General features: G+C 40.0%; 1 protein-coding gene across 1 annotated transcript in view; it reads left to right on the top strand.

The window, feature by feature from the left end:
- The window catches only part of TADA2A (transcriptional adaptor 2A), a 27,351-nt gene extending 9,466 nt beyond the window's left edge, over positions 1–17,885 (top strand). The window contains exons 9-16 of the mRNA XM_069790939.1: positions 6,034–6,097; positions 8,078–8,121; positions 8,657–8,767; positions 10,143–10,214; positions 10,839–10,971; positions 11,681–11,724; positions 14,361–14,434; positions 16,304–17,885. Coding sequence (XP_069647040.1) covers positions 6,034–6,097; positions 8,078–8,121; positions 8,657–8,767; positions 10,143–10,214; positions 10,839–10,971; positions 11,681–11,724; positions 14,361–14,434; positions 16,304–16,489 — 728 coding nt within the window. The 3' untranslated portion in view covers positions 16,490–17,885. The remainder of the gene's footprint in view (positions 1–6,033; positions 6,098–8,077; positions 8,122–8,656; positions 8,768–10,142; positions 10,215–10,838; positions 10,972–11,680; positions 11,725–14,360; positions 14,435–16,303) is intronic.

Raw genomic sequence — 17,885 nt, 5'->3', positions numbered from 1 at the left:
AGTTCAGCTAAGTAGAGAAAGTTCAGCTAAGTAGAGAAGGTTCAGCTAAGTAGAAGCAAATTATCTGAGGTAGCAATTTGTCTGGAAGCAGCTAGCAGTACATCAGTGTCTGAATAAACAGATCTACAGGCCTATTAAAAAACAGAAACATCAACGCCTTGATATTACTTCCCCTCCCCTGCTGAAAGATATTGTTTTCATCTACATAACGTCTGAGAGCATCATAGCAAGGCACAACTTTTGTTCTGATTCAGACAGAGGAACACTTTCTTCTCCGTTGCTAATACCCCTTTCCCCTACTATATCTAGTTTCTTAGAAGATCTGTCACTTATTCTAACCTCTGTTAGTTCAGGAAATCTGATATCAGGATAGGTATTAATGCAGGCAGCAAGGAGTTACATAGCTTAAGACTATGTGCAACTCATTGAAACTGTTCTACTCTTGAAGTTGTGTGGGTTTTCATGCATTAAAACGCACACTGAGTTATGGTATCATTAGCTGTATGTGACAACTTTTTTGTTGCAAAGAGGACAGTTGTTGTATGAGTCCAATTGCTGCTACTGAGTTTCTGCGAACGTAGCTGCCTTAATAATACCAATAACAGGAGTTATGAAAATGATATTTTAATCCACAGAGAGGATCATACTTTTCCCCACATTTGTAAGTACATAGAGCGTTTAAAAGTACTGTGTTTATGCTTCAGAATTCTCCCATGTATGTCAGGCAGATCTAAGCTAAAGCCTTAGCATTCCTTGTTGACAGACAAATCCTGTTATGTACAGACAGTCTCTCCCAACTTAAAAAATCAGTTTGAAATTTAGCAGTGTACACAGAGCTTTAAGGAATGCAAACTCCCTCGGCTCAAAAAAGGTTATGAGAATCGTATGTCAGTCTCTCTCCCCTTTTAATGTTTATTGAAAAGGGGACTGGCTTGCGGACATGCCACATATTCATCATGCCATCTCTCTACTGTTTCTTTTTATTACTATTAAAAGATACATTTTCTTGCTTCCATGTCCTATTCTGAGTCCTGGTAAACTGAAAAAGCAAAATAATCTCCTAGCTCTGTTCATTAATTGATAGCTTAATATTCATTCAAGCTGGTTTACCAGCACTGTCTTCCATACCCCTCACACCTGTCTTCCACTGCACAGTTCAGCCATTTAAGGTATCTCTTACCAGCCTCCTGTTTAAGTTATCAATGTGAATGCAAAAATCAGCTTTCCTCATCTCTTTAGAGTATCATAAAGCTATGCAGGGCCAGATGCCGCGGTCTGTCTAGCTCAGTGTCCTGTTAGTACCCCATAGGAGATGCACAGGAGAAGAATGTAAGAAAAGGCAAGTATAGGCAGACACTTTTCCTGGCATATCTTCCACATTTCCTGCAGTGGTAAGTTTAGAGACTTCTTGAGCCATAAGTTGTGTTCAGACCATTTTGACCAAAGGACCTGTCCTCCATGAACTTAGCTAACTACTGTTAGAACTATATATATTTGTACTTTTGCCCCCCATAACATCCTGTAGCAGTGAGTTCCACAATTGAGTTAGGAGTTCTACAATTTAATTACGTGTTGTGTGAAAAAATACTTCCTTCTGTCTGTCATATCTTTTGCCTGATAATTTCATTGGATGTTCTCTAGTCCATTCTTCAGTTGTCTTCAGTATTTAGTATAGGATGTCAGGCATTTGCCCTGTGAAAACTGTTTGGCAGAGGTTATGGAGCGTGACCAACTACATTTTTGATCTCTTAAGCTCAAGAACTCTGGCATCTTCCTTCCCACAGCTGTCCTAGATCTGCCCACGGGAGAGAGACTGCCTCTAAAAAATGAAGTCCCAGGGTCTAGCCAGCTGTTTTTCTTTTACATGAGGCATCTTGGGGAGAGAAAGAATTATTTTCTAAAGAACTTTGGAATTAGATCTTTCCCTTCTCCAAGTTAATACAAAAAAAGGAATGAGCCACATCCTCCCTGTCCTGCAGTTTTAAAGATCTCAGAAGCTGATTTTGCTTGATTGCTTGAGAATATTTTGCAACCTAATTGTAGGATTTCATACTGTAGAAAATGGCTCAACATTTGGATCTGAAGGCAGGGACGGGCATTTGGATGATTTAAGAAACCTTTGTGCTTTCTAGTTAACAGGCAGAGGAGGTTGTGAGGCAGCCCCAGAGGCCCAGGTTCTCGTAATCTCTCCCAAGAGTCCCTGTCCCACTACTTCAGGCAGCGGCTCTAACCTGCCTCTCTACCCCAGCCTTGCCCACTGGCAAACTTCTTACACTAGATCTTACAGAAATGTCCTTGAAAAGCAGCCCTGTGGCTGTCTTCCACACCTGCTCAAGACATATTTTTGCTGGCCAAACAGCAAACTTTTTTTTTTTTAAAAAGGTAAAGATACAAAACAGGGTTTTAACACACTTTATAGCCCAGAGAAACACAAATGGGGTCTTACAGCATAGATTAAGTATCAGGTTTGTGAAAAAATCCTCAGTTTGTTTTCCTGCCATACATTAAACCTCACTGGGTTCAAGATGAATTTTTGAAAATTACTTTTATATTCCATTTTCTGAAAGTTACTCAAGCTAGACCCTGAGAACACACCGACCAGAATAATTTCTATGGTCTCTCTTCCTTTCGTTTTCACAAGTCACAGATCAGTGCTGCAGTGTCTAGGTTTCACATAACACAGGAATATTTGATGCTTTCATTGGAACAGAATTCCCCCTTCTTCCCTTTCCTCCACATTGCTCTGCTTTTCTTAAAATTTTGTAGAAATCATTTTGTTAAAAGTTCTAGATCTAAGCTGCTTGACCTCTGTTTCCTGATATCATTGCATTTTCCCTGTTAAATTTTCCTGTGTCACTCTAAACAAGTTCTCGGTATTCCCACAAGAAAGAAGAGTGCAATTTAATACACAGTGGAAAGACTCCCAGGCAGCCTTTTATGAGGAACACAGAAACCTGTATCTGCTGACTCACCAGCTCCTCCCACCACACAGGAGGTCACAGACCTTGTTCAGTCATTTCTTGATATTAGTGAGATGGTAGAAATTGTATGAAATCTCTCATATTTCAATTAACTTCTTGAACTGTTAATTTTTATTCAGTACTTGCAATATAATAAGTGCATGCAAATATATATTGCAGTTAAACAAAAACATAATGGACAGATCAAAAGAAACAACTAGTTACAAATCTAATTCAGGCCAGAGTGCTTGAATATTTCATGAATTACAAGTTTTCATCAGACCGAATTATAACCTTAGTCATTTATCTTTTTTCCTGGCTTTTTCTCCCCTTTCCTCCTCATGTAAATGGTTTTTACTTCTAACACTGGAAAGTAATTGCAGAAACCACAAGTTTAGAAGTGAGTGAAAATAGACTGCAACTCTGGCTGTACAGTAGTGAAATTTAATTTTATAAGATACAAGGCAGTCAATGTCCTTCTAAATATTACATGATGTTTATTCTTTTGTGGAAATTCCTGACATGCTCTGAAGGCAGATACTCTGTTTGCCTAGGGTCCTGCTTTCCTCTAGGGAGGATGAATTTGGATTGTAGCCATTAAATTTGTACCAACCAAGGCACACGCTGGATACACAGCCTGTTTACTTTGATTAGTTTGCATTCTTCCCATTATTTGGGCCTTGCATGCCAAACAGGTTAGCTAGCATGAAACAAAGGTCTCACTCATTAGTGTTCAAAAAAGTTTTTGCAGACCAAATGAGGCTGAAGGGGAATGAAAAGCAAAGAAACTGTTTTGGACACAGTCTTGAGAAACCAAAATATTTTGATTTTTTGGAATGAAGAAAGGAGCCTTGAATTTCTGCCTATCACTGGATCCTTCAAAGCTAACTCTGACCATCTCAAAGAACCTTATCATTTCCCAAAATGGACACTCTGAACACGGTCAGCTTGGATTATCTCAGGTTACCAGTACAAACAACTGCCTCCCTAGTATAATCCATGGGGAAAAGCACAGGCAAATCATTTTCATTCGTACAGCATCTCTTTTCTCATTTCAATGCAGCATGTAACTGTATAGTAGTCTGAGTTATTCATGCATTCCAGATTTTGTAATCGGCTGTTCCTGTGTGAATATGTCTATTAAAAACAAAAGCCCCTCCAAAAGTGCATGTGGCAGCAAATACTAATTTTTCTGTAAGCAGAAGCTCCATTTTTTTCCTTCATTTGTTCTCATGAACGTTCCTTCCCCTCCCCAGTTGATCATAATTTCTTTCAGAATATTGTGCACTCAGGTGAAAGCATCAAAATGCAATGGTTATAGGTGCATAATTACTTGTGATATTTATAGAGGTTCCCCAATGCAATTTCTGCATGTACTTATTAAGTTCTGCCCACACAAACCCCAGAAAATAACATGTTAGCTTAGCTTGCAGAGGGTTTAAAAATACAAAAATTTTTTCCATAACTTGGCACCAATTCCAACACTTGCTAATCTATTTCATTCATGTTTAACTTGCTGCATTTCCCAATTTCTTGTCCCCACATTTAAGCAAGAAGGAGAATTTGCTACCTGTGCTTGTTCTTAAATTAGGAGACGTAAATACATCTTCATGAAAGTACATGATGATTCTTGAACACTCTGGTTTTGCAAGAAATTTGCAAAAAGAAGCAAGACTATTGTAGCACCCCTCCTATCTTCATATGTAATCTTTTGCTCCTAGATTAACATCAAATTAGTTGTGTATAAATTGAAGATTTTTTTTTTGCTAATACAGGATCAGCAAGTGTAACTCAAAACTGTGGGCTCCTGAGCTAATACACACAGCTTTTGGGCTTTAGCTGTCCCTGTTCATAAGAAATTTTATTACCCAGAGGACTGCACAGATGAATTGCCTAGAGGCTAGGGGCTTCCTGGTGTTTACATATAAATACATATTTTAAAATAGACACATAACCACACTTCTTTTTTAATTGCCTTATTAATTATTTATTGGAGGGTGCAATCAATAAACTGCCAGTATCAGTTTTGCTCTTTTTTTGTAACTACAGAGAAAGGAGTGGATTCTGGATTCTGTCACACTTGGGCCGCCCCCTGTTTACACAGCACCGTGGGCTGAAAGGGGACGTGCTTTTGCTTAGTTTCAAAGAACTGCATGTTGTCTCTACAGACTGTAAATCCACTGTCAAGTCTTAAGCCTCTTCCTTCCGAGAGCATATTGAAATGATTAACGTAAAGGAAAAAGAGCCAACCAAGAAATCAGCCAACTGTATGCTTATTTAATGACCTAGAATTTTTGCATTAGTTAACCAAATGAGGGAAGGGAAGGTGATAGGAGTCTCCTTATCTTTTCTTTCAAGGACTTACCAAAAAAGTTTATTAACCTAATGGTTACAGGAAAAAGAAGCTAAAGGATCTCCAAGTGGATCAGCCAGGCTGCACATAGATTTGATTTTGAAAAGGATATGATTTCTAATGAGCATGGCTTTTTCCTGTGCTTCTTCACTGTTGTGAACTATTCTCTTTGTTATTCTGGCAGACAGATAAGTTTAGAAGTTAACAAGCTAAAATTTTGTAGATGTTTTTAAGAACTGTAGCAAAGGCTACTCTGAATCTTCACAGTTCAGAACTGTGTCTATTTTTTTGGAGTTCCTCATTCTGTGCAAAGAAGCCTTTGTCCAAAGATGATACCTCAGATCCTTAAATCTGATAAATTTGCTTTTCAGGAGGAGGAATACTTAACAATTGCATGTATGAAGGAACAAATAAGTGCTAATAGTAAAACAGTCCAAGAAGGAAGAGGGAAAGTGTTGTCAGGATCTACACGGGTTCATATTTACAGGCAGTAGTGTATCTGGAAGGACTAAGCAAAAGAAAGCTTCTACAGGTAGTATGTATAATCTGCAGACGGTTAGCCTCTAGTGAGTTTATGGCCCTGTAAAATTACCACAGGATTTTTAAAACAGCAAAGTAGAGTGACCATGTCAGCCTACCATGAACATAAAGGCTTGAAAATTAGCCTAATACAGTGATTACTTATGTATTCTGTAATCTTTTTTTTTAATTATTTTGCAGCTCTGAAGATTGCAGTTGTAGATATCTATCATTCCAGGTTAAAGGAAAGACAGAGAAGAAAAAAGTGAGTTTTCAAGCAATAACTGTTTCCCTGTGCTTCTTTACCATATTTTGGTCCCCAGTGTTGTCCTAATACTAAAACATAATTGATTTCCTATAGCATCCTTCCAGACAATTCCTATGCATGGAGACCTTCTGCTATGAGATTTGCATGACAGGCTTCATCTTGAATGTGTGGTTCTCCTTCTGTGCACAGGTTAAGATCAGGCACGTGGCTTTAGCAGTGGAACCAGCCCAGAAAACACAGATTACCAGACCCTGATACTTATTTGCACACATGGTTGACAAAGGACCTCTACACACCGTAACTCTCCTTTAAACTCTCAAAACAAGTCATTAATTGTGAAAAGCCTATTTTCCAGTCCTTTTTAGTGCATGAAAGTCATGTACACAGTGCTCTTCATATTACTATCCCAAATCCAGTTACACATTGGTAACTAAGCTTCTAGCACACCTTATGAGATCACATAGCCATTTTGCAGAAGGAGAAACTGAAATACTATCTGGGAAATTAGTCACAGGTCCAGGGCTAGTAACCAGAAAAAGAGGCAAATCTCTGTTCTTTTTGTTCCCTCTGTAATGCTGATGGGCTACACATAATTCATTTTCTACTTGGGGGGGGGGGGGGGGGGAGCTGCCAGTCTGTGACTAATTGCTAGACCCCCACTTTCTCCACAGAAATGTTTGCATCATTATTTTTAATTCTTAGTGGTCCATAAGTTAGTTTTCCACAATGTGTAATGAAGATAACTATATTGCTGACGTGAGTTTGAATAATTTATTCAGTTCATTTGACAGCTTTCTAGAATGACTCAATCTATTCATTAAATTCAATTTTATTATAACTTTCAAATACTTTGTTCAATATTTAAAATTATATCTTGCTGTATTACTCCCTCCTGGAAGAACTGGTAATTTGGAGTAAGACTCCTCCATTCCTTCTCCTCATAATACAGCATAGTTCTGCTGAATGACAGGTGAGAGTTGATATGTGTTGACCTGGTTCTTTATAATTCATAAATAAAAAATATTTATGTGGTATGATTTCCATTACGATAAATCATGTCATACTAAAAGAAAGTGCCATAAGGCTCGGTTACATAAATCAGTGTCAGTTTCTGAAAAGTTGCTACAGCAGGATGGGACAAAAATCTGGAAAATGACATTAAAATGCTGATGTCATTCTCAGAAAGACTTCTATACATGGGACAGGAATGTTCTTTTGTGCATACTAAACAAAATGTAATGGATTTTATAGAGCAAATTCCAACCTGACCTTGACAAGCCCAACTTTGTAGTATCTCTTATCATTTGCAAAAGTTGGGTGTTTATCAAATCACCACGTAGCAATGACCACATGACATTTGCTGAAACCTGTGACAAATGTATTTGTCATGCACCTGTAAATATCTTCCCTGCCTTTTTACTCTGCTCATTTCCCTGATCCTGTCAGGAGCATTTCAAACTTACGAGTTACCTAAATCATTTTCCTCTTTTTAAAATCTAAGCTGTCATGGAAAAATTCCTTCATCCTGCTCCCAGTGGTGAAATTTACAGTCCATCTCTCACCCTTGCTCTAGTAGAAGGACATTTGTCTCTCTCTGAAGCTGGAAATCATGCTTCATGAGAAATTCCTTTACCTCCAATTTTGGAAGGACAAGTTGTAAGACACTGTAGATGCGAAATCTGTGGCTAAAGAAGCAATTTCAAACTCTTAAAGTGATTGTAGCTCTCTTTGTGCTTAGTGCTGTCAGAGTTGGACTAATGCACACTGCTATCCAAAATTTACTCTAATTAAAGCCTCACTGCATCACTATATGATGTTTCTCAGCTAGCCAGCTCAAGGGTTATGGAAATTTCTTACATGTTTAGTTTTAGACCCCCTCTGATGGTCTAAATCAAAGTTTCTTCTGAAGCCTTTTATTTATGAGGTAATACACGAGTTAATGGCTTTTTATTAATACCACTTTGCTCTCAATTACAGAATTATAAGAGATCATGGCCTAATCAACCTCAGAAAATTTCAGAGTGAGTATCAGGTGTAACTGCTTAACTTTAGAGTGGCCTCTGCTTGGGAAGAAATCTTCGCATGTTCGCTGTTTCCAGTGCACCAGTGTGGTTTATTCATACTGGACCATATTCAGATGGTCTGAATTCCAGCAGATTTCCTGCCCCGACTGTTTCTAATGGGCTGGCTCTAACTACTCCCAGCTCAGTGTTTTAGTTATTGCCTCGGAATTGCTCTTCAGAAGCATTTTGGGCTCCACTGAGTAGGGAGAGCGGTGAAGGTGAAATCTAGGCCTTTCAAGTGCATCTCACTATTCTAAGAAATGATCAAACAACATTTAAATATCATCCTTTATGCTTTTAGAATTTTAAGGGCTGTATGATTTTGTTGCTTTTTACTCAGCAATTTGTAGTTGGGCCACCAAAATGGCCAAGCAGTTTACCAAATCTGGATCTTTGGGCAGTTCACGGAGGCTGGTAGTCACTTCAGGTTCCACTGAATTTATTTTCTTCTCACAGTAGGAGTGATAAGGTGTGTCACTTTTTCCCCCTCTAGTTTTGGAAAGGCGATATCCAAAGGAGGTTCAAGACCTTTATGAAACGATGCGGCGATTTGCACGAATTCTTGGACCGGTAGAGCATGATAAGTTCATTGAAAGTCATGCATGTAAGTATTTTGAGGATTTTAGCATATATGTTCTTCAATAGGCATAATGAGGGGTTGCATCACCTACAATCTTTCCTAAATATATACCACTCCTGGAGGGCAGGAAGTTATTTTTCTCTTCCCCCATCTATCTACCTCAGAAAAACAAATACATTTGTGGTTTGATACATTAAATGAGCAGGAAGTGTTTCTTTCCACTAAACTGTGTCTGAGTTCTTTGTTTGATTTCTCAGTTGACTGAACATTCTGGTCATGTGCTAGAAGGAGTGTTTTCTTATCAAAAGACCACTATTCATTTACTGGGACTCTGTATCACTGAAAGAAAATCCCTAAAATTTATGTCTGTATTGATCGGGAGCTGCCAGCAAATTGTGAATTCTTTGGAAGATACATGTTAAACTATTATATGTGTACATAATTGTATAGTACAGCTGTCATCATGTCCCTTACCTTAAAGGGAGAGGCATTGTTCCATCACCGAATCATCTCGAGTCTTTATGCATAATCATAGCATGCATTTAGTCAAATTCCAATGCAAGTCATTACATCCTGCTTAATTCTGTGACTTAAACTGGGAAAATTGTTGTTCATTAGAAGGAACAAAGCATTTAAACAGTTGCAACTAAATTTTCAGGACACCCTGTGTGACATACCAAAAGCATGATCCTGCAAAATCATGAGTCCCACATTGTGGGTGCTAGTCCTAGAACCTAGTTTTGTTGTAGTGACAGCGAAGTCCTCAAGTTAACCTGATAGTCAAGTACATGCATTACACAGATGTCCTGACTAGTATGAGTAAACAAATTTGAGACAAGCAAACTTACTCACTGTAAAACTAAGCAGTGCCTGGAAGCCAGCTGATAAAAGCTATAGGCAGTAAATATCTCTGAGCAAAAGAAACATGGGTATTTAATCTTACTGACTGCAGAAAAGGAGTTGTCTGCAAAGAAAAATTTTGGAAGGTCCAGTTATGAAAATCATAGTTCAAAGACAATATTAGATGCTATAAGGAGCCTGGATGGAGTAGTTTTTCAAACCTGTTGAAATGCCTTCCAGAAATCCTATGTTATTGTTACTTGTCTTGCCCAGGGTATGGCAAAGGAACTGTCAAAGCATGAAGATAAAATAACTTTTCTGAGCACACAAATACTAGAAACCAACTTAAATCTGTGATCAAGGAGTGTTAGGACACAGTTTGAGATCTGATACAGACTTGTGCAGAGAGGTAAACCTTGTCTGTGGTTCTGTATACTTCAAACTGTGTAGACAAATAAGAAGTAGCAATGTACCTAGTACACCACAGTTCACTGCCGCCCCCACTGACCCACGTTTGTTTTTTCGGATTTCCCTTCTGCTTACTCTTGGGGTAAAACAGTGGAATTTGAGCTGCGGAGGGAAATAAAGCGACTACAGGAATACAGAGCAGCAGGAATCACCAATTTCTGTAGTAAGTACCTGATGCATTATTCAGGCCATTCCCATTCATCAAGGTGTGGAAGGATGATTTTACAACATTTAGGATGTGTTGAATAAAAAGACACTTATTTTTGAAATGCATTTGCCTAGCTCTTTAACTGAACAAGGCTTTAACAATAATGCTTCGGTCCAGCTGTGCTTTTTTAAAGCTAGTTTGAGCCATCAGCTTGGAGAACACGCTGTCTAGCAGAGCTCTGCTTTAGTCACCACTTTGCAAAAGATTCAGAAAAAAAAATAAAAATGTCATGGCACAGTGGTCTCCAGTACTTTATCTCTGGACACTTTCACTGGCTATCAACAAGTGTGATATCTGGAGAGAGGCCTAAGACCTCTACGTAAATGAAATGGCCTGGTTTATCCTGGAATTGGATCATGGAAGCTGTTTTTGTTTGGTTTTGGCCTGAAATTAATGGGGGGAGGGGTGCAGGGTGGAATCTAATACCTTCTGATGCCAAGTAGTTGTCATGAGGGAGAATAGCGGAGTCTGGTCCAGAGCTAGAGAACAGTTTCTCACTTATTTCCTAAAGTATAAAAACAACAGTCTGAAAACTTTGACCAAGGCAGTGGATGAGAATGTGGTATCTGTCTGCCATAGGTGCCAGAACATATGATCACCTTAAGAAGACGAGAGATGAGGAACGCCTAAAGCGCACTATGCTTTCTGAAGTCCTGCAGTACATCCAGGACAGCAGTGCCTGCCAGCAGTGGCTCAGTCGACAAGCTGATATGTACGGTTACAGTAAGACTGTGCATTTTACGTACCTATGCTTTAGTCAGGTGCAGCAAACACATTTTTCCATGCGATAACAAATGCATTCCCAATTTATTACAGTAGGATCAGTCTGCAAAATTCAGAAGGGCAAGAAACTGTGGGTAACAGCAATAGTGCTTGTTGAAGTGCAGACAAGGAAGTGACTAGTAAGGGCTCAAAATCTCAGTTTTCTGTATTTTATATTTCAGGAACTTAACTGCTGTAAATAAAGTCATGGAGGGAAATGAGGTCATTATGGTTATTAATGAGGGCACAGATGGCACTTGAAATGTTTCAGATTATTTTAGATGTAGCAGAATTATTAATGTGTAGTCACCCTCCACAAGCACTTTAAGGAGCAAGCTGCAATGCAAAGGAAGTGCATCCTGTATGCTACATGGCCTGAGAAGATGATTTGTAATCTCCCCAGTCAGTCTCCACTGAATTTTTTATTGTCCACCCCCCCCTTTTTTTTTTTTTAAAAAAAAGCAGGTTTCAGACATGGTCTTCAATCTGGGACTGCTAAATATTTAGAAATCCTTTTGACTTCAGATCAGGTCCTGGGTTATGCAAGTTGAACTGTATAATTATTAGAAGTTGGGGAAAAAGTAGTTTCAGGGCTGATATGTGCAGTTATTCTTTAAAAAAATCCATGAAGGCAATTTGAAAATTCCCTTTCTTTTCAGTGATTCCGGCCTGAGTCCTACGGTACCAGTTCCTTCAAATTCAGGTAACTGTTAGATGATGGTCTGTGATAAAAAGCCAGCCATACATCAGTAATACCGTTCTGACAGCCAGTTGGGGAGTGACTCTTTTGCTGGAGCACTAAAGCGTCAGTCCTCAAGCCTCATGGTTAAGCATTGCTTAAGTCAACATTACCTCAATCTGCAACTCATTCCACGTGCAAATCCTGTAGGATTTTTTTGCTGAATTTCTAGATTTTTCTGACTACAGCTGAAAAACCCATCCTAAAGCTACATTAACAAGGCAGGAAAGGAAAGGAAAGAATTTTAACCTGAGAAGAAAATTTTATCTTTAAAAGATAAAGCTAATCCAGGTTTTTAATGAAGCTGTATAGCACATACCATAGCAATACGAAGCTGACAAAAAGCAGATTTGGGAGGGCAGAACACCAAAAACCAGCTGCCTGAGAAGCAGGTAATGGTTGCAGCATCAAGCACTCCAGAGTGACAGAATGAGATGATACAGGTTGCCTATGCAACTTCAGTTTTCTATGAATATGCTTTTATATTCTTTAATTCTGTAATCACAAATTATGGGGTTTTTCCACCAAGAGGACCCCTTACTTCAGTGCCCAGTAAGGACAGATTCAGGGGTCAGTCAAGGCCTTCGTGAACAAGACTTCTATAAAATCACATCTCATTTGTTGAGGTCACAGGGTGGCATGCAATGAATAAGACTAGGATAAAGTTTTACTATAAAGCTCTTAAATGTTGCCAGGGAAAACTAGCTTCTAGCTAGCTCTGCCTCTACATCCAGTTTTTATGTGGATGCTAATAAACGACTTGAACCAAACTTCTCAGAGGTGGACACTGAGTCTGTATGTTCTTCCTCATTTCTGCCAGGAACCTTGGAAATCTGGGTCAGAATACCAAGCAATTAGTCATTGCACTATGTTTTAAACATCTTTGGTGATCGCTAAGATCTGCTATTTTGGAGAGAAAATAGCATTGTGTATTTCAGGCTGGTCATCCAGAGTCCATGAAATGGGGACAGTATCCCCCCAGCTGAAGGGCTAGTATAAAGAATTAAATTGTTTGTCAAGTATTCAGTGGCCCACGAAGGAGAAGGGCTCAAAAGAACATGAATTGTTTTGCCTATGGAACTCAGGTAGCATGTGGTGTTTACAACCAGTATCACATGTTGAACAAAACCCAAACAAAATACCATATAGTTGCTAATTAAGCAAACATCCTGCATACTGAATAAGGCAAGGATACTGCGGAAAAACTGCCACGTGTCTATATAATTAAAGGCTGCATCATACTGAATATACAAGAGGGCAAATTAATGTTGCTTAACTTTACTTTAGATTCTGAGATCTTGACTTTGCAGCCTTAATATGTTTTCTTTAATGTAGTTCGTGTGTGTGTGTGTTATTTCCTAGGTTTATAAAAGAGTAAAACCAAATTCTGTCATGTCTCATCATAGGATGCCCGTTCCAGGCCATAGAAAGAGGGAGCAGCACTGGGAAATAACTTCCTCTGTGCCTACCAGAGACTCACTACTCCAGCTTCTTTCTAGTTCTTGACTATTCTCTCAAGAACAGGCTCCCCTCACCCAGCCATACTCCCATCTGTTTCCTACAGATGCACAGGAGAAAGAGAGAGAGACTCCCCAGTCCCAGAGGCAGGACCCAGGCACGGCAGGGTCTGGAGCAGCAGCCAGCACAGTCCTGGGGAAAATGGAGCTCCAGATTTCCCAGGATCTCATCACTTTGCCAAATTTGGGAAGTCTGTCCCAGGATAAAGAGACCTACCTCTAACAGTGCTACATATGCAACCCACAGCACAGGGGCAGTAGACTTTCTAAAAATGTAAATAAATAACCCTAGCTTTGTTCTGAGCTCTGGAAGTTAAAAAAAAAATACTATTTAGAAAAAAAAAAAAACACCAAACCAAAACCAAAACCAACAAACCTGCAAGTAGACGGCCCTGGTGAAAGTTTAAGCTGCACCAGTTAAAGTTCAGCCATTACAATTGCCAAAGTGAGAACTATCAAACTACCTCGTTATAGGTATTTTTCAGTACTGTTTATCATAACAGAGGAAAATAAATCCACAAACTGCATTTGCTGTACAGTATCTGCATCATATTTAAAGGCATTTAAAGAAAACTCTGCTTCATGAATTTGTCAGTAATGCCAGAGAAATTCGCTGTTAATCACACCAGTAAGTAATCTCAGCATCCTTGCAAGGTACTGGTTTCGCACCTGCTGGGAGTTAGTCCTGCACGCTGTGCACACCCAGGGCACACCCTCCACGCAGCACTGACTTCCCTGACCCCGGCTGGAAGAGTCACTTTATAGTCAGGAGGTACAGCCCAGCTTAACCACGCTCAGTGACAATTTGACGGAAAGCTGTTGTCTTTCAGTTCCTCCTAAGAGCCAGGGTTAACAGCATAAGAGTCCTCATTCAAGTACTCACAGCGCTTAACTATGTCAGTTGCAAAATCATACCCTTTATCAAATCGGTGCAGTTTTTATGTTAAGCCCTAAATAACCCTGTCTATAAACACTTGGACCATACTGGGTTAACATCACAGGGATTTAATTGCCTCTGCGATAACACACCTAAGGAACAAACTGCTCGGGGTTCTTCAGTGTTTTCCTTTCTTGTCTCTGCAGGTAGACGGAGTGCCCCACCACTGAACCTCACAGGTCTCCCAGGGACAGAGAAACTTAATGAGAAGGAGAAGGAGGTGAGGAAAGGAATGGAAAGATAATCTTTGTCAAACTTTATCTTCACAGCGCAGGGGTGCTCCCACCATCTGTCTCAGGTGCTGTGAATATCACCTCAGTTATATGCCATGACTACTCTTTCCTGCTCACAAAAATCATTCAGGTTTTCCAGTGGCTTCTTAATTTCAGTTACTGTACTATAGGTACAGCATAGCTGCAGCAGATTAGCTTATTTAGCAAAGAAAGGCAGAGCGTGCTAAGATGCTATTATGTGCTATTATAACATCCAGAGTATGACATCCTCCCTTCCTCCATTGTGCGACTGGGGTAAGCAGAAGGGTTATTTTTTCTTAATGAACATTGTTTTTAAAACTGGCGGAGGATTTTGTCAAGGGCTTCACTGGACAGATCACTGAACCTGAATAGCAGAGCTCTTTCTATATTCTAGATACCTCACAGCCCAACTTCAACCAGTTATGGTTGGTTTTTCACTGTAACGCTAATGTGAACCATGGAAGTGATAACAGTGTATTGTTCTTTTCATGTTTTTTCCATATTTCTGCTTTACAGTGCATATACCAAGCTTTTTGTATGCACATGTGGCAGGGAATGGCTTTCTCTAAGCTGTGGGTTGTCAGCTGGGTCTGGTGTTGAGGTTTGCAGTTCCATATAGAGTGCTCTTGCACAGTCACCTAAAGCAATCAGAGGCACAGGAAAGATCAACAGAGCAGACAGAAGTGGGAATGCAACCCATCCGGCAGCCCCCAGGAGAGGTAAACAATGCAGCAAGGGGCCTGCTGTGTATTTATGGCTCAGTTTCTTCTGCAGCCCAATGTAGGCCTGTCCTCTAATTCAGTGAAAGGCAACACTGGAAAGATATTGAAATAAAAGATGATTTTTTTTTTTACTAGAAGTCATAATATGTCCTTAGATTGCCCACAAGGCAGATCTCGGAGTATGTGAAACACAGATGTATTTCAGACTTTTCCCTCTGTGTGGAAGCTGTTTCCCCTTCACTGGAGATGGCAGCATTGAAAATCAGATCACAGATTCACCATGGAACATGGCATTTCTGGCTCCATTCGGCATATAAATAATCGTGACTAGAGCATTAGTGTATATGGGGAATCTGATTTCCTCGTCAGCTGAGACATAAAGTCTGAGATCCTCTGAATTCTGCAATTTCCTATCAATGAGCAACAATCATTAAGCATTTCCTTATTAAAAGGAGGAGACACTATCTCCATTGGGAGCAATACAGCGCACCATCTAGAAGGCGGCTGGTATTTGGAAACTAAATAGCAGCATTGCAACCTAACAGCAGGGCACAGGGGCTTCTGAAAGCGATTCCTTTTACCAAACTTCCAAATATGTAATGCCCTCCCTGCACCGTTTCCATCCTAGGCTTCCGGAGGGGGCAGGCGTTGTGCGCATAGCTGCTTTTGTAGAAAGGTATTAAAGACTTAGTCTGCAGGGGATTAATAGACAGATGCCCTCCCTGGCTGTCGTCCAGCATGCTGAATTGCTGGTTGCAACTCTTTGGCATGTGTACTTCCCTTGGTTTGTAAAGAACAACGCCCACACAGGACACACTCATAGTTACGCTCCTGTGAGCCGAGAGCTTGCTTTCATCCTCCTAGTTTATTTTTCAGTCAGGAATGTTTTTGAATGCAGCAGCCAGCAAGCTCCTCCCCTCCCTACCTGTGGATCGAAACAGCTCATAATGCAATTACTGTATGCTTCCCCCATACAAAAAAAAAACCAAAAACAAACCACATTTAAAATGTTTTCAGAAAAATATTCACAGTGTTACCCCCCCCAACGGGGATCACAGAATGAAAGAGCATGACAAGCGTTAGTGTTTATTAACTTCACCTTTTGTCTTCCAGCTCTGTCAGATGGTGAGGTTGGTCCCTGGAGCCTATTTAGAATATAAAGCTGCGTTAGTGAATGAGTGTAACAAACAAGGAGGCCTGAGACTAGCACAGGCTAGAGCACTCATCAAGATCGATGTGAACAAAACCAGGAAAATCTATGACTTCCTTATCAGAGAAGGGTACATCACGAAAGCCTGAGGACAGACATCAGCGCTTTGGCTGGGGCAGACAGATGTGGAGAAGCTTTGAAGTCACTTTGACAGCGCTGAAAGATTTTAACAGTGTTGAATGAAGGACATTTCCTTTTGCTTAAAATCTTTTGGGGCTTTTTTTTTCTGTAAAAACAAGTAGGGAGCTTTGTTAAATTGTATGAGTACTGACATTTCTTTGTCTGGTTTCCTTTTGACTCTGCTGTTTAACACTGCTGTTGTCAGAATTATGCTGCCACGTAGCGCTGGAAAGAATCATATGCCGTATAAGCTAATCTTAAATGTGAATGGGCATTCATTTCTAACACCTCCTCGAACTAAAAAGAGAATCATGGTACTTTTATGCTGACAGTGACACAGAATAAGGACAGAAGAGCAGCACGTAATGAGAGTCACACTTTGACTTTGTGTGAGTACAGGGGTATAGAAATGCAGTCCCCTCCCTTCTTGTACTCCTTCCTGTAACAGTGGCAGCTTTCAAAGGAGATAGCACATGCCTGGGGGTATAAAAATAGAGCTTGCAGTGGTCCAGTCTTTTTAACTTAATTGTGATAAAGGATGGGAAAGGACATTGCAGGGAAGCTCCTCAACAGTTGTTACTTTTATGTGATATTAGCACATATCACAGCATGAGAGCACTGTACAAACCAATAAGCTTCATCTGCTCACTACTTGATTTGTGATTGTCAAGTTATATATAATCCCTCAGTTTAAGTCTTCATTGCTCCAGCTCGTTGGAAAGGCTTGATATTAGAACCAGAGCAGCCTTTCGGAACGTAAATAAAAACACGCTCAGTGCCCCGACGTTCTCCCACAAAAGATAACGAGCAAAGAGCACGACAGACCGCCCAGAGCACACACTTCAGCCCTTCCTGCCCTCCTGTTTGTGGGGCCTTATTCTCTCAGCTTACTGCATTAGCGGTGACATACCCAGTTGACCAACAAAGCAACGATGAGGTGCAAAAAGTTACTATGCACACACTCCCGCCACCCTGTCACATCAGGTGATCCATCATACGACTTCAGGACAAAACATTTATACTTGAAAATATAATTGGGTGCAGAAGATGGTTCTTTTCAGATGCAGCTTGGCATGATTTACTAGACAGTAAAGTCTTTATCAGCTTCCATTGCTAACGTATAATGCCGAAATAATGTCCCATAACTAACCTAACAGCCAAAGCAGGTGGGATGTTAGGTGCTCTCAAGTTTGGGGTCTCATATGGAAAAGCCTAACTGAGCTACAACTATGCTGATAGGTATTTAAGGTGTTGAGGTTTTGGATTTTTTTTTCCCCAAGAGTAATTATCCTGTGTACCTGAGGTGCCATTGAACATGAAGTATTTTGGTTTGTAATAAAATCAAAATTACTTGAAACAGTTTTA

This window comes from Haliaeetus albicilla, chromosome 9 (genome assembly GCF_947461875.1).
Source record: "Haliaeetus albicilla chromosome 9, bHalAlb1.1, whole genome shotgun sequence".
Taxonomy (NCBI): domain Eukaryota; kingdom Metazoa; phylum Chordata; class Aves; order Accipitriformes; family Accipitridae; genus Haliaeetus; species Haliaeetus albicilla.
This window is presented reverse-complemented; position numbering and strand designations above follow the sequence as displayed.